The 23,906-nt window shown below is 53.7% G+C and overlaps 9 protein-coding genes across 10 annotated transcripts; 1 reads left to right on the forward strand and 8 right to left on the reverse strand.

Annotated features, from left to right (window-relative positions):
* Positions 1-723: 723 nt before the first annotated feature.
* CKM354_000277900 (uncharacterized protein) lies at positions 724-2,505 on the reverse strand (the record flags this gene model as incomplete). Its single annotated transcript, XM_044797945.1, has 1 exon — positions 724-2,505. One exon carries the CDS (start codon positions 2,503-2,505, stop codon positions 724-726), a length of 1,782 nt encoding a protein of 593 aa, XP_044653880.1.
* Positions 2,506-2,846: 341 nt separating this feature from the next.
* Positions 2,847-3,903, reverse strand: CKM354_000278000 (uncharacterized protein; the record flags this gene model as incomplete). The annotated part of the gene is made up of 2 exons (XM_044797946.1): positions 2,847-3,586; positions 3,654-3,903. The coding sequence occupies 2 exons, from the start codon at positions 3,901-3,903 to the stop codon at positions 2,847-2,849; spliced, it is 990 nt and encodes a 329-aa protein (XP_044653881.1).
* A 610-nt stretch (positions 3,904-4,513) lies between these two features.
* On the reverse strand, positions 4,514-7,899 carry CKM354_000278100 (uncharacterized protein; the record flags this gene model as incomplete). Its single annotated transcript, XM_044797947.1, has 3 exons — positions 4,514-7,050; positions 7,117-7,563; positions 7,617-7,899. 3 exons carry the CDS (start codon positions 7,897-7,899, stop codon positions 4,514-4,516), a joined length of 3,267 nt encoding a protein of 1,088 aa, XP_044653882.1.
* A 2,376-nt stretch (positions 7,900-10,275) lies between these two features.
* On the reverse strand, positions 10,276-11,041 carry CKM354_000278200 (ESCRT-III subunit protein VPS20; the record flags this gene model as incomplete). Its single annotated transcript, XM_044797948.1, has 3 exons — positions 10,276-10,515; positions 10,572-10,935; positions 10,998-11,041. 3 exons carry the CDS (start codon positions 11,039-11,041, stop codon positions 10,276-10,278), a joined length of 648 nt encoding a protein of 215 aa, XP_044653883.1.
* A 424-nt stretch (positions 11,042-11,465) lies between these two features.
* Positions 11,466-14,051, forward strand: CKM354_000278300 (uncharacterized protein; the record flags this gene model as incomplete). Its single annotated transcript, XM_044797949.1, has 3 exons — positions 11,466-11,513; positions 11,657-12,566; positions 12,784-14,051. The coding sequence occupies 3 exons, from the start codon at positions 11,466-11,468 to the stop codon at positions 14,049-14,051; spliced, it is 2,226 nt and encodes a 741-aa protein (XP_044653884.1).
* Positions 14,052-14,504: 453 nt separating this feature from the next.
* On the reverse strand, positions 14,505-17,025 carry CKM354_000278400 (uncharacterized protein; the record flags this gene model as incomplete). The annotated part of the gene is made up of 5 exons (XM_044797950.1): positions 14,505-15,219; positions 15,270-16,398; positions 16,452-16,694; positions 16,744-16,846; positions 16,906-17,025. The coding sequence occupies 5 exons, from the start codon at positions 17,023-17,025 to the stop codon at positions 14,505-14,507; spliced, it is 2,310 nt and encodes a 769-aa protein (XP_044653885.1).
* A 1,081-nt stretch (positions 17,026-18,106) lies between these two features.
* On the reverse strand, positions 18,107-19,957 carry CKM354_000278500 (uncharacterized protein; the record flags this gene model as incomplete). 2 transcript variants are annotated; one of them, XM_044797951.1, is made up of 7 exons in its annotated part: positions 18,107-18,518; positions 18,565-19,103; positions 19,152-19,407; positions 19,465-19,587; positions 19,627-19,677; positions 19,747-19,853; positions 19,928-19,957. In XM_044797951.1, 7 exons carry the CDS (start codon positions 19,955-19,957, stop codon positions 18,107-18,109), a joined length of 1,518 nt encoding a protein of 505 aa, XP_044653886.1. The 2 variants fall into 2 exon arrangements, with proteins under 2 accessions (XP_044653886.1, XP_044653887.1); XM_044797952.1 differs by having other exon boundaries at positions 19,465-19,677.
* Positions 19,958-20,672: 715 nt separating this feature from the next.
* On the reverse strand, positions 20,673-22,446 carry CKM354_000278600 (uncharacterized protein; the record flags this gene model as incomplete). The annotated part of the gene is made up of 2 exons (XM_044797953.1): positions 20,673-21,942; positions 22,172-22,446. The coding sequence occupies 2 exons, from the start codon at positions 22,444-22,446 to the stop codon at positions 20,673-20,675; spliced, it is 1,545 nt and encodes a 514-aa protein (XP_044653888.1).
* A 660-nt stretch (positions 22,447-23,106) lies between these two features.
* Positions 23,107-23,804, reverse strand: CKM354_000278700 (uncharacterized protein; the record flags this gene model as incomplete). The annotated part of the gene is made up of 3 exons (XM_044797954.1): positions 23,107-23,484; positions 23,539-23,646; positions 23,718-23,804. 3 exons carry the CDS (start codon positions 23,802-23,804, stop codon positions 23,107-23,109), a joined length of 573 nt encoding a protein of 190 aa, XP_044653889.1.
* Positions 23,805-23,906: the final 102 nt, after the last annotated feature.

Here is a 23,906-nt window from a genome sequence, read left to right on the forward strand (position 1 = left end):
CTAACCCCTTCCACAGGCACCCGGCAAGGAGTTCTGATACCGACAACCGTATACACCCGCAGCACAACTTTCACTTGGCGCTCATTCACGGTGCAGTGCAGGGGTGCGAAGTGGTAAGCGCGCGAGCCTCCATCTGCCTTCACGACATCGTCTTCTGTCTACCACGGCACCGACAACGTGCAATAAAACCGGCTCTATTCTCGTCTGCTGTCTCAGCCCACGTTGGCAGACGTACACTGTCTCTCAACAACGCTCGACGTTGCATGTCCCACGAGTCGTACCGGATAATCCTCACCGGATACATCATTCACGATGAAACGAGCCACAAGCGCGACACAGCGACACCGACGGCACTTTGATACTGCCACCGGAGCGAACTGTTATATCGTTCTTCGTCCATTTCTTAGCCACTTGAAACTGCTTCGTGGGGTTTTCCTGCTATCAATGTCTAGGGTAGTCTCTCGCCACATGCTTCACATCCCGATCTCGAGTTGTGTCCGCTGCGGCACTCAACATGATCAGCCACCTTCGACTCAGGTCACTTGGATCAAACTTCTTCCTTGCAGGTTCGAGCCCGTCCGACGACCCCGTGGCCGCCACCACCATCAGATCTTCTAGGACAACCATCGCAGGGTCTCAGATCCCAGGGCAGTTGGCAGCATACAAGCAGTGGCACCGCACGAACCGCTACTACACTGCCTGCCTCCTCTTCCAAGATGCGCTTCAAACGCCAACGGCTTCGTAAAACGCGCCGATGCCTTGCCTGAAACCTACCTCCCACTCCCACGCGAAATGCTGTCCGGCTTGTCCGCTCTCACACAAACGCTTCAGGACCCAGAGATCTAGCATTCCGATCTTGTCACCGCCCTTCAATCCACAATGCTGCGACTTGTAGCCGAAGAACGCCAGAGCGTCACTCCAGCCTTGTTCGAAGCCCTTCTCGAAGCGCCAATGCTCGTAATGGCCCGGATGGGTGGAGTCCCAGTAGTGGCAATGCGTGCCCCAAATATTCCCTTTGCGACCATCGCACTGTGAATGCGCGTTCGCCGCGCGAGTCAGTACGTCTTCTTGCGCAAGCGTCAGAGAAGGAGGAGGCAGGATGGCTCCTTGGTCCGTCATCTGTTTGAAACCCCATTCGCCGCCGGGCATCCAGTCCATCTTGTAGGTCCAGAAGAAACTCCCACCAGCACGATGCTGGAATCGCTGTGACTGAGCATTGCCGAATTTGGTCACGAGTTCCTCTTTCGTGGCACCATTTCCCTTCTGCCAGGCCTCTTCAGCAAGCACGCAGCTGTACTCGCCGACGACAAGTTGTGCAGCGCCACGATCATGAACAGAGCCCTCGCGCCCGTCGAGCTCTCTAAGCTTCTCCCAAGCCTCTCCGATAATGTCGTAAGGCGACTTTTGCACATCCTTGGCATCGAAACACCAATACAGGTGCGTGTCCACCACCACTGGGTTCGTCCGGAATCCTTTTAGCGTCACATTCTTCTTCTGGCTCCAACTCAAAGCCCTCGCCAGATCCCACCCGTCCGAGACGTAGATTGGAACCTCCGCGTCCATTCTGCCCACCTCTCTCAAAACCTCTTCATACCACTCATACATGCCCTCTGCATCCCACTCACTCTCATTCACGATCTGCACTCCGGCTACTCCCTCCATTCCCTTCGCCTCCTTTGCGACAAAACACACAACCCTTGTCCCAAACTCTCTATTCTTCCTCCCTTTCTTCCCCCAAAACTCCGCTTTCCCACTATTCGTTCCGGAATGCTCCTGCGCATTAACCCCGCCTGGCAACCCATGCAGATCGATCAAGACCCCGATGCCCCTCTGATACAACCTCCTCACCAAATCCTTCACAGCATCCCACGACCCCTCATACAACTCCGCCACACGCTCAAACGGCGTCCCTTTACAAAAGGCAGGACCCAAGGTGAAGTATCCAATTGGCAATCGGACAGTCGTGCACTTCGCTACATCGCGGAGGTAATCGAGATCCGCATCGGAGGTGAAGTCTCGCCAGTGAGAAGAGAATTTCTCTTTTGCGCCTTGGAGACCAAAGGCTTTGATGTTGGCTTCTGCGGCTGCGAGTTCGGAGGATCCGGGGCAGTTTTCGTTGCCGGGGAACATGGAAGGTGTGAGCCAGCGTTCTTGGATGAAGATGGAGCCCAGGTTTGTGCCATGGTGGTAGCGATAGCGGAAGATGTCTTGGGGTGTTGGTTGTGGGAGTGGGTGGTAAGACGCCTCTTGTTGTTGAGCATCTGATGTGCCGTCGTGTAGAGCGATGGGTTGCTGGTGCTGTTGTGCTTGTTGATCTGCTGGTCCAGCATCATTTGTGAACTTTTCGAGTTTCGATTTTGCTTTGTCGAGGAAGAACCACGTCATTTTGTCTTTGGCTTTGCTGAGTAGGTGGTATGGAGAGCAGAAGTGCTGAATAACGAGTACGATGATTACGAAGGTCGCGAGGGCGATTAATGCGTACGACCAGATGTTCCCTGTGGTCATGTGCAAGAGGACATGGAAGATATGGATCTCTCGGCTTAGCGGTGCCGACGAAACACGTCACTGGAGTTGTGGTGGAGATGGGTCGAGTGAGACATTGTTGACGGCCAGAAGCAATGCATATTTGGGAGACAAGAACGTGGCGCTTGCCGTTGTGCAAAAGAAAGAGGGAAGGAGACAAGCAGATCTGGCAGTTGAAGCTTCTTTCTCGCGTGGTGAACATACATATCTCAGAACGTCATTCGCAACCGCGCACTTGCGGTTTCCAGGGTATATGGTAAAGCAGAATCCAGAAAAGCTACCCTCTACTGTTACAGCTATTCTTCGCACATTTTGCCGCATCCTCATTCATCTCCCACCCAAGCGAAGGCAAGACCCGCCAACGCCGAAGCCACAGCCCAGACACTCGACCACCCAGCAGTCCCGAGGAGATCCGTGCCTTCAATGGTAAGGTATGATCGCATGAACGAGTTGGCAAACGAAGAAACCGCGAGGATCGCAGTCCTCTTGAATAGAATCTCTGCCCTTGGGGAGAATCCCGCCGCACTAAGGCCGAGATTGTACGCAAGAGTCTCGCTGAACGTTGCCGTCTCTGGATTGAAGGGAGCCTTCTCTGGGTGAATCTTAGGGTCTGTGATTCCTGGGTTCGCAGCGGAGCCGATCGCTGGAACGAAGATGAATTGGGTAGCACCATAGCCAACTGGGAGGAACAGGAGTACGAGCAGCCATGGCACAGCGGTGTGAGCTTTTTCGAGAGTCTTCAGCCCATCGAAGTGCACAGTCATCCATACTGTCAGCCAAGTGGAGTAGCTGAGATAGATGACAAGGGTGTACAAGCTTGCGGCGAAAGCAGCGATTGTCCAGTTGATCCCAGCATCTTGCGCCACGAGTTGATTCGCTGTCCTAGGCTTCTTCGAATTGCGAGCGTGGATGGGTCCGCGGAAGAGAGCGAATGGAATGGCAATGGTAACGACGTCGATGGCGAGAGGAATGAGCGCGGCGAGATTGTCGACACCATAGAAGGTGTTGAGAAGGAAGTAGTGCGGGACATTGCTCAGTAGAGTCAACCAGCCCAAGTCCATGTCTGGTGTGTCCACTGTCAGCGATGTGTCGCGTGCGGTATTGAATCGCATGCGCGACGGGCTACTCACAATCATAGCGCAGATACCATGCGCCGAACAGCTCAGCGAGCTTCCAGCCCAGGATGGCCCACAGCTGCCATCGCTCTTCCAGGTTGCGACTGACGGAAGCGAGTTCGGGCCCGGTGTAGTCTGCGACAACGGTGTAGAGGAAGGCGCTCAAGCCCAGCGAGACGAGCGTCAATGCAGGGAACTTGATGTAGGACGGCAACCGGCTCGCCGCGCGCTGAGTGGCCGCCTGCCTCTCGTCGAGCGCGTCCATGGTGTGCGGCAGTTGTCGGCCGTTGGCTAGATTTCGTTCGTGCGCGGTGCGATACAACTGCGCATTCGCTGGGTCGGGCTGGAAGAGAGCGTGGTGGTCGAAGAACGGTGGTGTTGTCAGTCGCGTTGCTATGCAAACTCAAAATGCGCGCGCGAATGGTGACCTCATAAGCGCCGAAGAATGTCCTGCTGCGCTGACCTGCACGTGTCGCACTACGGAGGCATTCCAAAACGGCAGAACAAAGCACATCTATCTCTAGCTCCTCCTCCTCCTCCTTTTCTACCTCCTCCTACTACGTACGACGCTTCCTCTAGCCTAGAATATACATTACTATCTAGCTGGTCGGAAGTGTACGCATAAGCTAATATAAAGCTTATGCCTGCTTATCGAAATTAATACGAAAACTCTTGCCTAAGCCGTCGACATCCTCGAACTAACCGAGACTAAGGACGCCTCCTAGTAGAGCATCTTGCTCCTCCTCTGTACGTTTATAGCGATTATTACTAAGCAGAACAGCGCGCTCCTATAACAAGCCTGAGCCGGCTAGGAGACTAAATGCCGCTGCGACGCTACTCGGGTTTTTAGGCAATGTTTTCTTAATGCTTATCGTCTAGAATAACACGGCTACGCAGGCTACGATAAAGCCGAGGAGGGCCGTAAGGATATAAGTTGAGACGGCATTCTGGACGAGCCTTGTACGGTCCGGCTGGTAGATTGTTCCTAGTACCGTTCCTGGGAGGAAGCTAATATGATCGTTCCAATCAACCCTGGAGAGCATGTCTGTCATGGGAGGAAAGGCCAGGGACCAGATCTTCGAGGCGGCATCAGCAAGCATGGAGCTATTATCTCTTGCCATGAGGTCGTCCAGAGTCGTATCGGGATACTGCGACAGTGCTGCGGAGAAGAACGGAGGCAATGTGTTTTCGTCGTCGCTCCACATTGTCCGGATGGCTTCGGTCATCGCGGTGTAAATCCTGTCTACGCCAACTTCTCTTACCTCCCGCGCTCTCCCTTCATGCGCCTTGACGTCTACAATGTCCAGGGAAGGCACTTCAAAGATGCTCATAACATCATATATGTGCATTCGAGAACAGCACAGCATGACGTTCAGGTCGGAAATTCCACTTTCGAGGTTCTCGGGTGTCTTGCCATACAATAACATTGTATACGGCACACGTCTGTCATTCCAAGAATCCTTCCATAGCTGAACGACTTCCCCAGACGTCCAGTTATGTACGAAAGTTGTTTCCGCAAATCCGAAAGACTGATCACCGTTACTGCACGCATGAGGAAATGTGGCACTTATATTGTGTGCACTGGTTATACCGAGCGGTCCAACATCCTTGACGGAGACACTCTCAGAAGCCACCAGCTCGCAAGCGGCAGACGCTTTCCAAGCCAGACCCTCGAGTTCCAAGATTGATCCGGGTGCAAGAGAATCGTTGCTGAAAGCGTCTCGAAAAGCTGGACTAATGCTGATGCGGGGAAGGAGATATTCTCCGAAAATCCACGGCGGGTAGCTCATATTTCTTGACTGCAACAGCGCCAGGTCAAAAGCTTTCTTGCCCACCGCTTGTGGATCCCAAGTCGAACCAGGATTCGTGAAGTTATATAGTACCTTGAGATCGTACGTGACCGAATCAGTGGAGTTGTACGTATGTGACGTAAACAGACCACTTGAGACAATCGTCAAGGGGAATGCCGCAGTTGCGCCCAGAACCACAGCTAAAATGGGCCAGTGTCGATCTTTGAGGGCCAGCCAAAGTATAGCCACGGCGAATCTGGACCGATGGTCTCCTCTGATTGTTGACATTGTGCTTGCGGAGGTCTGCCGTAATTCATGATATGGCAAGACTAGTTTCGAGTCCGCAGCTATCACACTCAAGAGGGTCGACACACCAAGCATGACTGTGCCTGGAACCAAGCGCCAGGCATATCTCGTGCTTGTAGGGTGGTCGATGTCTGCAAGACCTGTCTTCTGTACTGACCTAGCATAAGATGCCTCTAAAGAGATCATGACGGTTAGCACTCCCGCTACGAATATCAACCTTGCCCAAACCGACAACGACCATGGAACCCACCAGGGAGATAGCTTTCTCTTCAGGTTCGAAGTCGGCATGCGTGGCACGATTTTGTGGAGCTCGATTGCAGGCATGCGGTGGTTGCCGGGCTTGACCTCGCATATCTGTACCTCTAGTAGCTGACGAAGCTCCGGAATGGAATACATGCCGGTCTTGTTTAAAACCCTCTGTAGATCTGGACTCCGCGCCAGTATAGCAGCCTGGCCGAAGATTGGACCTGGATCGCAGTGCGTCGAGCCTTGTGGTACCAACATGCTCAATGCAATGGCCGACACGGACAGGACAACCAAGATACCAACTATCCAATACACTGAGAAGGACTGTACGCGTATACGCAGTCCTACCGTGTGCAAGGTTCCTTTCAACCGAATCTCGCCCGGGGTCATGAGATTCTGTTTAGCAGTTTGTGCAGCCACGACACTGAACAATGATTTCATGTCCGCCAGGAAGGTCTCTGAGACGGACAACTCATCAAGATCCTTGGGTTTGTACGTGACCAGATAGAGCAAGAAGAACTGATCGCTGTTGTATTGGCTCACGTTGAAGTCGGTCAGGATGCTTTGGTCGTCATCGGCCAGATACCAAAGCTGTTCACCGACATTCTGAGTAGAGCCCAACACTCGGTCAATCATGCTCTCCGCCGAAACCAATGGAGTGTCTTTAGACGAATGCAGCTGTTCGCCGTGTACAATGTTTCCAGTCATATCAAGCTTTACGGCTGCGGGAGCAAAGCTCAAAGCGACCTCGCAGACCCATACCATGGGTTTGACCGGCCCGATATTGTCAGGATTCTCACTTCCGTTGGCCAAGAAGGCATGTTGTCGATTGTCTGTGATGAGAAAGATCCCCACATGGTCCTTGCTGTCGTTTTCACCGCAGGCCACTCCAAACACTCGGACGGATACACTATGGAAGAACGGACGAGTGTTATTCAATTGATGTGAGCCACACGTATCGGTATGGATTTGTGTGCCGTTTCTGTTATGCCTGACAGAGGCCTCTTGGCAGCTATCCAGGGATACTTGCAGAGAATCGACCGTGGTGTCGACAGTGTCCGTACTCATCCCTGAGCTTGGTCGTCAGCAGGCGAACAGCGCTATACCAATCGCCAACTCGTTACTTGTGAACATACTCTGATCCTGCCTTGCAACCTTAAAGGTTGGTATAGCGAGAAACGATGAAGTACCAGCAGGATACTCTAACTCCCACTTTGTATGCCCATAGGCGAATAAAGGGGCTAGCGATTGAAGTCTGGTTTCAGCCCAACTGGAGTTGTCAAAGTGATCGGTAGAAGTCAGATTAGTACCTTCCAGCGTCACGTTCTCCCTCTGGAGTGACAACAAGCTGGTAGAAAGGACAATCAGCAACTTAAGCAGCCAGGTCGTCGTTGTCGTGATCAGAACGGGGAATTGGCGTGCCTTGATACATTCCCAGAGGACAATCGCATCCGACGCGGAAGTATAGTCTATGAGCAAAGTGTCAGAGGCAGGAGTTGGGCCTTTCCTCAAAATCGACCAAGGAAGCAATTGTCTGGTGCGATAGTCAATGTGGTTCCAGAAAGTGGCAAGCACGGAAAGGACTGTCTAGCGATTAGCAAACGCACGCGCCACTCTACCGAGAGTTGATTGATACCTAGAGTTGGACCGTAAGTCCATAAATAGTGCAGACCCTCTCTCGATGTTGCAAGCCCTTGTTTCTTATGATCGACCACCACCAAGACGATAAGACCCATGGCTAGTGTCACGTATAACGAGGCAAGGGCGTATAGTGACGCCGGCCTCAGAGCGATCGGCGTCCATGGTTGGGCCTTTACATCTAAAGGAAGGCTTGGCTGCTGGTCGTGCGGAAGTAAACGATCCTCGTCTGACGTTTCTATCGCGTGACGGCTCTCAGCATGCACGGAAACTTCTAGCATTCTGATCAGATTTGTCTGCCCCATCAGTGACGTTTTGGGTATATTGTTCCATACGTGGCAGACTTGAAGACGTGTCTACAGTGCCTCGGCGCCCAAGGAGTGAAAGTGCGATTGAACTCGCTCTTTCGAAATTGTCTGCATCTTCCTCGTAGATAGAGCCTTCGGCCATGCCTGATGTAGATTGAGACACAGCAGGGGGCAGTCTGGGGGTGAGAAAAGTGTCGGATTATGGTGGGATGAGACGAGGCACCCTTACTTATCCATGAACGTGCAGCTACAAGATCTGTGAAGGTTACACGGCATGAACATGAGGCTGGAGCTGACCATCTACCTGCAATGCCTTGTACACGTCTTGCAGGGTTCGTGTCACCCACCAACATGTTGCTTCGCACAACGCCATCCGTCCTTTAAGCACCGGTGGATAAGTGTAACGATGTTTCACGGCTTTTCATTGCGATGTTGTTCCTGGCGACTGGCACGTGGGAAGGTCCTTGTCACCAGGACAAAGATTAGCGAGCTGCGGATAGCAGTCGCGTTTCCAGGAGGTACGACATGTCGAAACTCAGCTGCCAAGTATCGCTTTGCTGTGACGAACGAGTTGTCGCATAGCGCCACCCTGTCGCCTTGCTGCTGCTGTGTGTCAGCGGCATGGACCAGTCGTGAAGAACATTATGATACATGCGGTTTGTTCGAGTTTCTCTACAGCACAGATTCCGGGGAAGTCCGGCCTGAGAGCGAAACTGCCCACCCAGCTGGGTGCTATTTCGCGAAGGGGCGCTTCGTCACTGGCCTTGGGGCTTTCCTGCACACACTTCCTTAGCGGTCTCACTCTGACTGCTTACCTGCCAACATAATCGTCTCTCTACGAAACGAACATACAGTCAAACATCGACACGAGCTCGCCGTTTTTGCCATCAATCCACCAGACGAGTGGAGAGAGTAGTCCAGCCCGCATGCTCGAGCGAGGGAGATAAGCCGTCCGCGGCATCAGTCCCATCAGATGCCGATTCGTAGCTCGACTGGACTCCCCGAGCCAGACATTCACCATTTCCGCACCATGGTATATGTCACCCATTCTCGCTACCTGCTGCGATCTCTCGGGGACGTTGGACTGCTGTATGCACAGAGCGTCCACCCACAACGTCCGAATCGCATGCTTGTAACGTAATCGACGGAGCGCATCGAAAAGGTTGTCTGTGATTGGCAAGACATAGTGCTGATTGATGCGAATGGTCCTGCCTTTTGTGCTGTTTCCCCAGACGTATGACAGAGCCTCGTATTTAGCTTCCTCACATCCAGAGACTTGATCAGTTGCCGGACGGGTGCGGTAGCTCTTCTCATGAGTCGTTGAAGGTATTATCAAATTTGAACCGCTCTCGAGCGGTTTCGGGCAGATTGGATACTCGAAGCGTGCCTTGCAGCTCGCTGTCCCACGATCCAGGCAACAGATCGAGCAGTCTGATGTCCTTTGCCGCGTCTATGGTCACCTCGTGATACATCTTTGCCATGAGTTCGGCATGACTCGAAGTGTCCTGGGCCATCGTGGAAGAAGGCTGTCGCGGCCGGTTCCAGCTATAGTCGCGCGTGCTGACACAGATGAGAATGTAGACACAATTGAACGATAGAAGAGACAGAAGTGAGGGGAACCAACTGACGTGGCGGCATACCGGGCATAGCAACCCGCAAAGCACAGCGATTACAATCCTTCAGGTTTCAGACAGCAGAGTGGCTGACCAGAGCATTGCTTGACAGCAGTTCGTTTCGCAAATCGACGTGAGAGGACCAGGCGGCGTTGTGAAGAGTTCTTCTCCACGCGCCAGTCGCGAGCGCGACCGACGCCGTGATGAAAAGTCAACAACATTGCTGATGATGAAGATGGTTTGCCAAAAATTCCCAGCCGACCGGAGCCAACTGGAGCAGTCAGTTGATAGTTTTCAACTAGCAAAAACGCAATCTGAGTTGTGGGGGGGGGGGGGGGGGGGGGGGGGGGAGAAAAGACTTTCTTATAGTGCAAGCGCGCTAGCTGAGTCATGTGGAGATCGACGCATGTGTGCGTGAGTCATGCAGGAAGTCGACGCCTCAGGCTTGGATCAAGGTGACTCAAGTGAGCTTCACTATTGGATGGCTTTTGTGTGTACCAGAAGACTCTGCGGACTCATTTGAATCTGAGCCGAATTCGATGGAGACCTATGCTGTTGGGTAGAATATTCGCAGAGTCTAGCAGCTATCTCCCGACACCATCTGTTCAGTAGTTCACGATTCTTGATTTGATAGGTTCTATCATGGTTATCGTATGCACTAACTAATGCTCCTCCGGCGCCACCAACGCCTCGCTCAACGACGAAAGATGCCTGCCTCACCAAATCGCAACTGAAGTCATGCTGGTATGGCCTCACTCTTCTCCCTTGCTGCTCTCGCCAGCCTTCTCGCCCTTGCCCGCTCCTCAGGTGATTCAACTGGAGCATCGGGAAGCTCGCCAGCAGTGACCTTTGGAGCATCTGGCATGCTAGGAACTCCTTGTGCTTGCCTTTGCTCTCTTTCCATGGCCTCCAATTCATCCTCCACAGCATCCTCATCTTCGTTGGACATCTTGCCCGCGAGCATTTCGCTGACTTCCTGTTTCCAATCATCAGCCATTGCTTCTCCACATACTTACGGCGACGTTCACTGACCTCTTGGTATGCTCTTGCTTCCTCACTCTCACTCAGAATCATCTCCACCTTATCTAGCCCACCAATCTCCTTGTTGATTTCTTTCAGCACCGCCGTGCCCTGCTGCAGCCCGAACAGCACATCCTTTTGCACGAGTGCAAATTCCACATCGCTCGTCAGAGCCTGCAGTTGTGCCAATTGTTGGTCTGTCTTCGACAACAACGACTCTTGGTACTTCTTCCTCCTCAAAGCAAGCAACGCTTTCTGCTTATTCCCATTCCGAAGACATTCCTTCGCAATTTCCGTCTCGCGATTCGTAACGGTCGTGATACGTTTCTGGTATTGCTGGAGCTTGTCGCGTTGGATCTTCAGGTCGAGGATGGCTCTGAATGTCTTCCGTTCAGCATGATGGGTCGCAAGGGAGCTATGCTGTTCGCCAGACCTCACCTGTCCTGATCAGAGATTTTGTTCTTGCTGCTCGAATTGCCCATTTCACGCGATCATATGCGCGTGCCTGGGTGTGAGGATAGACATGTTGGGGAGTACTCGAGGCGCGATCACATGCATCTTGCTCGCGTGCTTGGCGGGCGTCGAAACGTCATGGGCCGGTCGGCACGCGAAAGATAAGATCGATAGCGAACCTAAGCGAACTCCGTGCCGTGGTATTGCAATTATGCGAGCCAGACGGCAGACGCTGCGTATGGACAAGGCAAAATGTGAAGGCAACTGTGAGTCACTTTTCCATTACTTTGTCGGCGAGGATGTAAGCAGCTGTTGCAGTGAGACGGAGGAAAGTGCTGATCTGCGGTTGCCTCGAGATTTTGCTGAAGCCGAACTCCGACAATCCGCTAAATTTCCTCGACTTCACTCGGGCATCTTCAACGCCTCGCAATCTTTTAGATCAACAGAGAGGCCATGGCCGTTCGCTTGCAGGGCGCTCTGGATAGCGAGATACACACCGTGGTAAGTGAAATTGCTCACTGGTATTCTCCGGGAATTCTCGTCTTCTCTGGATTGCGAACCAGCTGCGAGGCAACGAGAGCTGGAATGCCCTCTATTCTTCTGTCCAAATGTCTACAGAGACAACTACTTATCTTATCGATTAGATTCAAAAGTTACTATCAGACGGCATACCACCAACAACTGGCGACCTTTACAACGCCTTGCAAAGATCAAATTCTTCACTCAAGCGACGACCGAAAAAGACTCTCCACGCCAGTATCGAGCGCGTTCTCGATTTTATTGGCGTCGACCAAGGCGACGAAGTTGACTCAGACGCGATTGTTGAAGACGCGATTCCGGAGAACGACGGCCAAGCAGATCTCATGAACCGCAGTCTCCGACAGAACTTGGCACCAGCGCGCCCACCAAGCCCACCACAGACAACGGCAGACGAATCGCTCAGCAAGAGACGCAAAGCCAATGGCGAAGCTCTGCCGAAGCGCCAGAAACGCGGCAATGACGACTCGAAGCCACAGACGAATATTGAGCCGCCGTCCGACGTGAGTTTAGAGGATATCGGCGGTATGAAGGAGGTCATCGACCAGTTGAACAGGACATTGATGGCACCAATGTGCTTTTATGAGGAATTCCGAGAAGCTCACATTCCATTACCCAAAGGCATTCTCCTTCATGGCCCCCCAGGATGCGGTAAAACAATGCTCGTGCGGGCGGTCGCTGCTGAGATGGGAGTCCCTTTTGTCGAGATATTGGGCCCTTCGATCGTGTCTGGCATGAGCGGTGAATCAGAAAAGGGGATCCGAGATCGCTTTGAAGAGGCCAAGAAGAATGCACCCTGCCTGATCTTCATCGACGAAATTGATGCCATCACACCGAAGCGGGATTCCAGTCAGAGCCAAATGGAGAAGCGAATAGTAGCACAATTGCTCGTTAGTATTGACGAGCTGAACCGGGAGGGAGAGAAGCCTGTGGTGGTACTGGCTGCGACGAATCGCCCGGACAGCATTGACCCAGCGCTACGAAGAGGCGGACGATTTGGGACAGAGATCAACATAGGTGAGTTCATGCTTTTACGAGTATGCTTCTGCGCGACGGCGCATAGCAATGGTGGTGGAGGTCAAGACAAGGGCCAAAGGGGTTTTGGTAGCAGAACAGAGTCAGAGCTTAGACTGGCAAATGTCTCTGAATATGCACGACGACCACGCCAACCACTACCGGCCCAGGCTGCCCGCACGATCTTTTTAGCGGACAGAGAAGCTAACAGTCAGTACAGGAGTTCCAAACGAGGAAGTTCGCCAGCGCATTCTCGAGACACAGACACGCAAGATGCCAACCTCCAATATCGATTTCCAACAATTGGCGAAACTCACGGCAGGCTTTGTTGGCGCCGATTTACACGATTTGGTTGGAAAGGCCGGGGCTCACCAGATGGAGCGCCTTATGGGCGCTTTGCAACAACAAGCCGCGGAGTTGCAGCTGCCGCACACTCCTTCTAACCGCTCCGAGATCGTTCAATTCCGCCGCCTCGTCGCCCGGTCCCAGGCGCGAACGCTTCCCCGCCCTGCTGGCTTCGAGACTATCACTCTCACCATGACCGACTTCCTCTCAGTTCTGCCAGGCATCACGCCCTCATCCAAGCGCGAAGGCTTCACTACAGTCCCTACCGTCTCCTGGAAAGATATTGGCGCCCTCCAAGCCGTCCGCAAGGAGCTCATCCGCAATATCGTCCACCCCATCGCCAAGCCTCACCTCTACACAGCCCTCAACATCTCGCCCTCCTCGGGCGTCCTCCTCTGGGGTCCACCGGGCTGCGGCAAGACTCTCCTCGCCAAAGCCGCTGCAGCCGAATCCCACGCCAACTTCATCTCGATCAAAGGCCCCGAACTCCTTAACAAATTCGTTGGAGAATCCGAAGCCGCCGTCCGACGAGTCTTCTCTCGTGCCCGCTCCTCACTCCCTTGCGTCATCTTTTTCGACGAACTTGACGCTCTCGTTCCAAAACGCGACACAGATTCTGGCAGCGAAGCTTCCGCTCGCGTGGTCAATACCCTGCTTACTGAGCTCGATGGCCTGGACACCAGAATGGGAATCTACATCATCGCCGCCACAAATCGTCCCGACATGATCGACGACGCAATGCTTCGTCCAGGCCGTCTCGGTACCCAACTTTTCGTCGACTTACCCGGCCCCGAGGAGCGAGAAGACATCCTTCGCGCATTATTGAAAGACAAACCACTCTCTCCGACGTTTTTCACGGCCTCGTTTACCGACTCATCCAGCCCTGGCACCTCAGAAGCATCACGCAATGGAGATATGGATATGACCACCTCACTGGATTTCACCGCCCTCGCCCACAGCTGTGAGGACTTTAGCGGTGCGGACTTAGGGGCTTTAGTTCAAGCCGCTGCACAAAACGTCATCGAACGGGAAGGAACGCAATTGGAACTGAGGGATTTCTTCGCAGTGAGGGGCAAAATGAGGGGAAGTGTGAGGGATGCGGAGCGGTATAGGAAATTAGCGAAAAAATTTGGGCAGAGGTAGAAAGTGAGCAGTGAGAAGTGAGGTGTATTCACTTGATAGTCGTTCTTCGTTTTCTCCGTTTGAACGAGGACTGCTGAGGCAACGAGGGTGGCGATGAGGAGAAAATGTGTGATGGAGAGACATGGAGAGCGTGGGATGGGGTGGTAGTTGGTCAGAAAAGAGAATATAAAAGTTCCTGCACGATTTGGAGACCACTCATTCAGCTGTCATTGTCCTTCGTCCGTCACTGTACTATCATTACAAGTCTATCTTTGCTTACAAGCGTGTTCTACCGCTCGTGCCGAAATCCTCTCTGTCCATTCCCGCTGTGCTGGGGTCATGGACGGCCAGCCGCTGCGCGCTTCGGTGCTGAACACACACAAGTAAAATTACACATTCCATTCATCTCACCCAAACGCCTGGCTAAATCTGCAATCCATGAAAAAAATAAATGCGCACTCTTCATCGCAAATGTCATTGACTTGTGCTGTCCTTTGGCGCCGGCGGAGGTGGTGGAGGCACGGCCGGAACGTCGTCACTGACTTGCGTTGGAGCGATCCGTCGTCGCTTCTCACGACCTTGCTCATCCGCTTCAGGTGCCACGCCCGCATTGCTTTCCCTCTTCACACCAGAGACTGGAGCGGGTACTTGTGGCACTGCAGCCATAGCGGCAGCAGATTGCCCTGGCGTTTGCGGAGGTGTGAACAGAGGCATGCTTGAGGTTCCGGAGCCGGCTGCTGCTATTGATGGCAACGGAGTCAGCGAAGGCGTTGGGTTGTTCATGACAGGTGGCGCGTTCTGATCTGGTACTCGTGCAAAGCTGGCATCGGTCGCTATGCTCGATTGTGACATGCTCCGTGCAGGACTCGCAGGGCGTCCACCAACATGACCGGTGATCGTAGTGAAGGGTGACGGCGAGGCACGAGGGGCCTTTGAAGATGACAGCGCGGTTCCATTGCTGCTCGTGGCTGGCTGCGCAGTTGCAGTAGCACTCACACCAGTTGGAGTAGGTTGTGGCGTCGAAGCTGTAGAGTTTGCCCTGGCTACAGATATGGGTGCAGGCGAGGGCCTGGTGCTGGCAGCATTTGCAGGGGGTTGATAAATGGTGCCGAGCTCACCCGGAGCAAAGGTTAGTGCTGAGCAGAAGCCGTCTGTTGAGGTCATCAACAGTGTTTGCCCGTCACTCGACCTGTATCGCAATCAGCACAATGAAATGTAGAATTCGAACATGAGACGTACCAGCTCAAATCTGTAAAGGTCGCGTAATGCAAATTGCTTACTACGCACAGAGGCTTCTGCTGTTGCGTGTCGTACAAGTGAACGGCATCTTGAGTAGCAACAGCGTATACTACTCGATATGGAAGACCAAAGGCAGGCACAGGCCCTGGAGGCGGCAGTGGTGTCGACGGAGTCGACTCAGAATCGGCGCGCGGTCGAGGTGATGCTGCCGTGGTTCCCGCACTTGGGGCTGGCGAGGGTGCACTGGTCAGAGGAGGTGGTTCCATTGCCGAGTGCGAAGTCGGAGCTCTTGTTGGCATGACCGGTTCTGGCAGGGGTGGCAAGTCATCTTCGGTGCGTGTATCGATCGTGATTTCTTTGGTTTCCACGTTTGAGGCCCGAATTTGGTAAAGGACAGGCGAACACTTGACCGCGATAGACGGCTTCTTGTGCCCTGGAAGATAGGCCACTGGAGGCTTGTTCAGTCCAGCTCTGGTGTAGATGTACACGGTATTGATAATTTCATCTGTATTCTTGCTGCCATCGGAAGCAGCGTGAGTCGTCTTGAATTGACCGGCGGGTGTCAGCAACAGGCTTCCGTCTGGAGTGAACGTCAGGCGTCGAAAGAATGAGGTGAAGGTCTCATTCGCGTAGATGTTGGTGTTTCGAACGCCTAAACCCATGCTAATACTACCCGATAAGCTCGGTGAAGCCGAAGGCATCACGGCAGGGAGCGGCATAGATGGGCTAGGTGAGACCGATCTGCGCACGGATTGAGACCCGAAAGAAGATCGTCGACTGTGGGATGTTGGTGGTGGGTTCATCGGAAGTGCCAACGATTGTGGCGTGCCTGGGGCGGAGGGTTTTGGTGAGCCAATGGCTTCTGCCACCAAGTCTTGCACGAACGACGCTCGGTGACCACCAAAGTCAGGAGGTGCAGGACTGCTGGAAGAGATGCGTCGTCCTCCTGGCAGGTCCATTTTGGTGACCTTGTTGTGCTGGCTGAGCGAAAATTGGCCATCTTTCGTCTTCAAAGTGTAGATGTGAATCGATCTGTCAGAAGATTGCGTTGCAACATATTCGTTCAGCGGATCCCATGCGACGCCTTGCACATAGTGGTTGTGCTCCGCGATCTGGCGAACAGTTTGTCCTGCGTCATGTCAGCTTCGAAACCTGCATGGCTGTACTGCCATGCTTGCTTACCTGTTGAGGCATTGTAAATTCGTGCAACATTGTCCATGCTCCCCGTGATGAAAAACAAGCCGTCTGGCGACCAAGCCAGGTCGTATATCTCTGAGCCAGTATTTGACCTGCACATCGTCTTGACCCGCCAATGTTCAACATCCTCTTGCGCATCATCGCCGAATGCCGAAGCATATGCTGGATTATCGGCGGGGGTCCAGAGAAGGACGTTGCCATCGTCACCGGCCGAGGCAAGCAGTTCACCTGTCGAGATTTAGTCGCATTCAATGCTGGTGGAGAGGACATTGCATACCGCGAGGGCACCACCGCACTACGTTGACAGCTTGCGTGTGTTTCTTCAGGGTGGACAAGTAGGTCACTTTTCGTTCCTCCCCATTGCTCTCGACGCTCCAGATCTGAAGCTCCAGTCAGCCATTATCATCTCCATCGAGCTACTTCTGTTACTGCCACCTACCCGTACGTTGCAATCCCCACCTGCAGTTGCCAGTCTTCCTTTGCCCTGAGCTTCGAAGTGTGCAGAGTAGATGGGGCTGTTGTCGTCGTGCCAGGACACGAGCAGCGGAGCGGCTTTCATGGTGTTGGGCAGTGAAGCTGGCTCGTGGCCAGTCGATTGTATAGCGACAAAATGGGACAGGTATTGTATCCGGCAGCGTTGTGGTCGTCCAGTGTGACACTCAGATCATCGAGATCGACCGCCGCGAGAATGCCGTGCGTGTGGAGCTGGAGGAATCCCCAAATGGTGGGAACGAGGCTCTCAGGTGCAGGGTATGCAGGTGGGTGACCGGGAGTGCTGCGTGCTGAAGGTTCAGCCCAAACAGCAGGAATCTGGGCGATAGCAAGGGAGCTGCAACAGCGAGGCCCAGAGATGCGTGCAGCAGCAGAAGGGGAGAGTGGTGCAGTGGTGGGCGAGGCAGAGGATCATCAGACATCGCTCGATTCGCTTCAAACACGCTACGACACGCAGACTTGGGTCCAAGACAGCCCCGCTGGCAGCAAGCACTCTGCGCCGACGCGTCGCTGTTCTGGTCCACTCATCCTGCTGCTGCTGACCATGCAACGTGCATGTGCATTATACTATTATGCACCTTCTGATCCGACACGTGCTCGTCTGCGGATGCTGCCACTCGCACATGAGCTCTCCACCGCCGCCAGCAGCTCCGCCGTTGCCCGAGTCACCACGCCGCGGACACTCCCCACTCCCGAACCACACGACCACGCCTGCCTGTGCCGCTCAATCTTGTCCATCACCACCGAACTCACATCAACGGCCGCATTGACGCGTACAGACGCGCTGCAATGCCCCGTCCAGACGCCCTCCGCCGTGTGTCGCGCCGGGCGGAATCCTTGCTTGGCTTGCCGCGCTCGCCGATTTCACTTCAGCTGGGGACATGAATCGCCAGCACACCGCAACGACCCTGAGAGTCTCAAGCTGCCAACGGGCTGCGCATATCCCGCACATGCATACGACACCTGCTACTGTCAATGTCAGAGGTGACTCTATTCTATTGCGCATGATCTACGATATTCTTTGACCGCAGACGCTGTTCGGTATTCTACTCGTCCACTGGCGCACTGACTCCCACTCCACAGCTCTCTTCTGGACCCTCCTGCACTATGCCTCCTGTCTCACCACTAGGACCAACTTTCTCTCTCCTTCAACACCCGGAGATGCGGCTCCAGACCTCCTCATTAATATGCGAGTCGCGCGTTTGACCACGCATAGCTTGCACTCTAGCACCCCGTCTCTCATATGCCTCTAACCAGCTCTGAGAATGCGCCTGCATCCTGCCGCTCTCTCCTCGCTTCGACATCTGTCCGTTGACATAGTCGGCAAGCTCTTGGACATACAACGCTTCCCTACCATCGCCTCTCAGTGAGTGGAAGTTACGCCCAATCCCCTTTTCTCTTATTCTCTCATCATACTCATCACGCATCTCCTCCCGGGATGGCAGAGGACTCCGCCCTGACAAGACGAATGATAAAGCCACTGCTTGGAATTCGAACAGGCTGAAAGTCGCCACATGGTAAGGGACGCCGATGAATGCAAGACTTGGATCTGGAATGTACCTGGACATGTCAGCGTGCGCCCGACCTGAGCAACCCGCGTACTCACCATATATCTTTGTGAAGATTGTGTGTCACTTGGCCATTTGTGACAATGGCCTCCTCGCTGGCTTGCTCCGCGCTCACGCCGTCTTGATGGTACTGACGCATAAATGGCAGTGACACATGGTAGCCGGTACACACAATGACGTGGTGGAGGTTGCAAAGCTTCCTCCCGGATCGAAGGGTCACAGTTCCTTTGATGCTGCCATCGGCGGACAACTCTGCGCCGTCGTCTAGTTCGAACTTTTCGACTCCATCAACTCGAGCACCGTTCTCTAACAGCATGCTTTCCGGCAAATCGTAAGGCCCGCCTCGACTCGATTGGAACACCGCACGTGCATTGGAGAGATCTCGAGCAATGTCCATGGAAGACACGCCAGCGCCAATTAACAGCACGTTCTGGTCCTTGAATTGATCCGGCCGGCGATAGCGCTTGGAGTGCTGCACCCGTGTTGGAAAGTGCTTTTTCCAATCTGCTAAGCCAGGAATGTCTGGAACATTGCACGCATGATAATGACCCGCTGCTACAACGACTGAATCGAAATCCTATACCAAGGTCAGCTTGAAGCGGGTGAGAGACTTGAACTTAGTCACCTTGGTGCTGCTGATTGTCCTGTCGCCCACTACTTGGTCGAGGTCAACAATCCACTTGTCACCTCTCTTTTCGACATGCTTGACTCGGGTATCAAAAGAGATCACGTCTAGGATACCATTCGCTCTCGCTGTATCCTGGATGTACTCCGCGAGCACATGGTGTGGCACGAATTCTTCCGTACCAGGTTTCCATTTCTGCGTTGAGAGCTCCATCTCGACTGTGGAGACGTTGTTCTTGAGAGCAATGTATGCTGGTCTTTGACTCAACGTCAGCATAATGGAAGCTCATTTTGCAAAGGTCGCGGATACTAACCCTGGAGGTGCGAAGCTCAACAAAAGATCATCGTCGCCAGCAGCCTCCTCCTTGGCTGGGTCCGAACCATCCCTTTCAATTGGACTATCGACTCTTCGTGGTCCATCTTCGCCGCTTCGATCTCTGACGAGAGAGTCATATTCAGGCGAGTCCCCCACTGACGGCACCACCGACGGGTATGCTGGATCTTTCGAAATGCGTTCGTCGTAGACCCTTCTTGCTCTCTGTTAGCTACCTTGATCTCTCGACTCAACATTCTGCGCGAGAACAAGATCATCATACCATACTCCACCAACTCGCGAGTTGCGTTCAAAGACCGTTACATCGAGCCCAGCACGCTTGCAATGTATCGCTGCCGAAACGCCAGAAACGCCGGCTCCGATGATGGCCTGATGTCAAGGCAAAGAAGTATCAGCACGGAAGACCACCTTTGCTTGACTCTTCAGTCTCAATACCAACTTACAACAGTTTTCACATTCAGAGTCTGTGCCATATTGTTGTCGTGCGTTGAGCAATGACAAACACTAGCAAAAGAATGCCGAGTAACCAAGTCCTCATAGCATGAAAGATCACCTAACACTCAACGATCGAACTTTGGCAGGAAACGCAGGTACAATATGCAGGGCGGAGCGCGCATGGGGTTACTATTAAAGTCACCCAACTCGTTGCTCGGAGTTGTGCTTGCAACCGACGTGCCGCGCTACAATGGAGTCGCTGAGGCTCTACGGGCAGTACGACACAAGAGCTTACGATCACGCCATCTGCCGCTGCGCTGCAGGAACGAATGCCGGCTATCTTTCCACGTGTACGCTGACAAAGGGACATTCGGCAGCTGTCTGCGTTTGATACAATGAACATATCTACGGTCGCTCAAATCCGCCGAACAGAATGTGTGGTAGTCATGATCTAAGAGCGTATCTCTGAGAGAGAATTGCTTGGCATTGACGCGCAGGGATGGTTTCTTTCGACATGGCTGCAGCTATCACATCATTGTCCGCCTGTCGATGTCTCCATGATCTCGCTTCGCGCAGCGTTATCAGGCATAGACTCGAGTCGTTCAATGCAACGCTGTAGACGACGGGCCGAAGTCAGATCCACCATCTCCACGCATCGGTAGGATTGCTTGAGATACAGTATTCACGCATACACATGTCTCACAACCATCGCCTCTCCCCACTCTCAACCAATCTCACGCAGCTCTTCTCTGCTCACTGTCCTCTCTCACCTCTCAAACGATCATATCTCAATACCGCCCCCATCAGAACATTCGCTCCATCCGCGCAAGCCTCTGGGCTCGAGTATTCTGCCGGATTATGACTGACTCCATCTCTACAAGGCACAAAGACCATCGTCGTAGGACACCTTTTGCTCGCATAAACCGAATCATGACCAGCTCCAGATGTCATGAATTTACCCCAAGCCCCAATATCTAATCCTTTGACCTCGCTCTCACCGCAAAGTGCACTTCCCGCATCTTGTACGCATTTGATGCAGTCCTCGTGGAAGTAAGTTGCAGGAGAGACAAAGTCTGTGCGCCAGGAGACTGTGCATTGGCGGTCTGAGGGAGCACAGTCGGCGTTCACGCCTTCGATGTCTTGACCTGCAGCGATGGCCGAGAAGGCGGATTTGCATTCTGCTTCGACGGCTTCAACGACTTCGTCTCGAGGGGAGCGGATGTCCAGGGAGAATTGGACGTGGCCTGGGACTGTGTTCGTGGAGCCTGGTTTGAGGGTCAAGATTCCCGTAGAAGCGAGCGCGTTGTGACGGTGGGCGATCCGGTGGCTTGCGAGGATCATTTTCGAAGCTGTTAGGAGGGAGTCTGCGCGGTGGGCAAAACTTGTTGCGCCGGTATGGGCGTCCCGGCCTTTGACGGTGAGTGTGAACCATTTATATGCTTGAACGCCTTTGACGACTCCTACGCGGCGATTTTCGGCCTCGAGGATGGGACCTTGCTCGATGTGAAGTTCAAAATGCGCGGCCATGGGCGTGGACTTGTAGCTGGCGGGTGTACTGCCTAGGTAGCCAATCCGTTCAAGCTCGCTCTTCATTGTGGCAGTGTCATTGGCAGGTATCACAGACTTGAGATTGTGTGCTTTCTCCAGTGGGACGGATTCAGCCCAAACGCCGGATGAGACCATGGACATGGGAAATCTTGCACCTTCTTCATTGGTCCAGTTTACTACGCCTACGGGATAATTCGTCTCGACCCAGTTATCGTTGAGAGTCTTGAGCATTTCTACTGCAGCTGTCACGCCGAGAATTCCATCATAACGGCCTCCACTAGGCTGTGTGTCCAGATGGCTTCCGGCGAAAGTCGGATGACCCTCCTGTAGGCCAGGCCGGACAGCAAACTGGTTACCCATCGCATCGTAATGCACCTTGCAACCGAGAGCTTTCGTAGTTTCTGCGAACCAGTCTCGTGCTTGCTTATCGGTATCAGAGAGCGATAATCTGGCCATGCCGATTTCTGTTGGGCCTCTGGCAGATATGTTAGCAAGTTTCTTGCGAACCAGCTGTCCAGATCGAGAAAGTGCAGAATGTATGTCATTTCAGTTGGCCGTTCGAACAATCACCAGTTCCCCGAGACGAGGATAAGACGATAAAATTTGGTGTGCATATTTCGAAATTCATCAGGTCATTTTGCCAGTGGGCGTGGAGTGGGCGCCACACCGCCAGCAGCAGCAGGAATGGAAAGGTCATGACTTACTCGCCCCATCGCTCTCCCTTCCCCCACTCGCTCGTAGAATGAATATCGTTCATCAGTCGTTCTTGGTCAATCTTGAGACTTGACAGATCCTGTTCAGACATCTCCGCGACGGCGATGTCGCGTTTTGGAGTACTGGCAAATGCGCGCCATTGTGACTGTTGAGGGGCATGCGCCGCTCTCATCGACAGTGACGGAGTTCGAGTATGTTTCCACGCCGCTGATGCGGCGTTTGCGAGGCGCCTACATGTTGATGTTGATGCAAAGGAGAAGGACATGGTGCAAGAGTTGTCGAAATCCGGCACAGTCGGTGGAAAGCCGGATGGCAGGTGCTTTTCTCTTGGCACCTCTCAGCTCACCGCGAGGTCCGTGTCAGCGACAGTAAGAATCACAATACTGCGTGAGGAGTTGCAAATATGAGCTCGGAAAAGTAATCAACGTCCAATGCAATCAATGCTGTATGCACCGGCCCGGTACAGGTGTTGCACGCCCGTCCAAGCTATTCTTCCAAGCCTGAACTCGTATCTCTTAGTCATGAGATTGCTTGCCCGCATTCAATCGATAGGGCGTGTTCGGCACAATTGCCAACGAACGATAGGCTTTGAGAACATCACGACAATATGGAAGCCAGAGACACGAGAGTCAAACGTGAAATCATGACACCGAGTTACGCCAGCAAGACTGGATTTTCTACGCTTACGTTGTTTCAGCCAGTCGGCGGCTTCTCCTCGTCTAACGCAATTTTTGGTTCATGATCTGTACTTCGTCCAGCGCATTCGATGCTTCAGGAGCCTGGTTTCCTATCGTCGCCGAGCCATTGTCTACCATCCAGCTCCACTGTCGACGTTGGACTCGAGGGTAGTGGTACCGGCGACGTTCTCCACCCATCCACCTGACGCATCTTGCTGCTTGGCCTCAGCACCCCATTCAGTGCCTTCCTAAGACTGAGCTGGAGGGGCACCACGACCACGGCCGAATCCACCACGGAACTCTGGGTTGAAGCCACCTGGAGCAGCGCCGTCCTTGTTCTCACGGTCACCGAAGTCACGACGGCGGTATCCACCCTCGCGGTCACCACGTGGGCCACCACGGCCACCACCACGACGCTCACGGTCGTCACCGCCCAACATGCCGCGCGGAGGAGCGTGAGAGCGCTGCTGCTTGACGTGGGTCTGAGGAACGATCTCGGCTGGGAGGTGGAGCCACTCGCGGAGGTAGTCGAGACCCTCTGGGGTGAGGGTGTAGTAGTAGTACTGCCACGAGAACTGAGTCTTCAGGTAGCCACGGCTGGTGAGCGACTGGCAAGCCTTGATGACCTGTGGACCTTGTCAGCAGGCCATTGCGAAGCGCGACTCGCTCTCGAAACGTACGTAGAGGTTCTTGGTGTCAATCTCGCCATGCTTTGGCAGGTTGAAGTCCTTCTTGGCCACGGCCACACCCTCCTTGAAGAGGTACTCGTGGATCTTCTTGCGGTCCTCCTTTGGAATCAGCCTGCGGCGCGTTAGCGAAATTGTGTCGTGCGGTGGTGTGGCGCATAGTCGGATCGTACATTTTGGCGGTATTGGAGGTGCTGTCGAGGCTTTCGTTGGGCGACTGTCGTGGTGAAGCTTCCAGGTCTCTCGTTTCTGCAATTCATAAATCGCATCTGCTAGCGCGTGGGCCGCGGAGCCGCATTGGCTTGGCTTGTTCGTGCCTGAGGTTGGAAAGTCGGTCACTCAGTGCCAGTGCCGACTCGGTT

The sequence above is a fragment of the Cercospora kikuchii genome (genome assembly GCF_019650295.1).
Source record: "Cercospora kikuchii DNA, contig_00002, whole genome shotgun sequence".
Taxonomy (NCBI): domain Eukaryota; kingdom Fungi; phylum Ascomycota; class Dothideomycetes; order Mycosphaerellales; family Mycosphaerellaceae; genus Cercospora; species Cercospora kikuchii.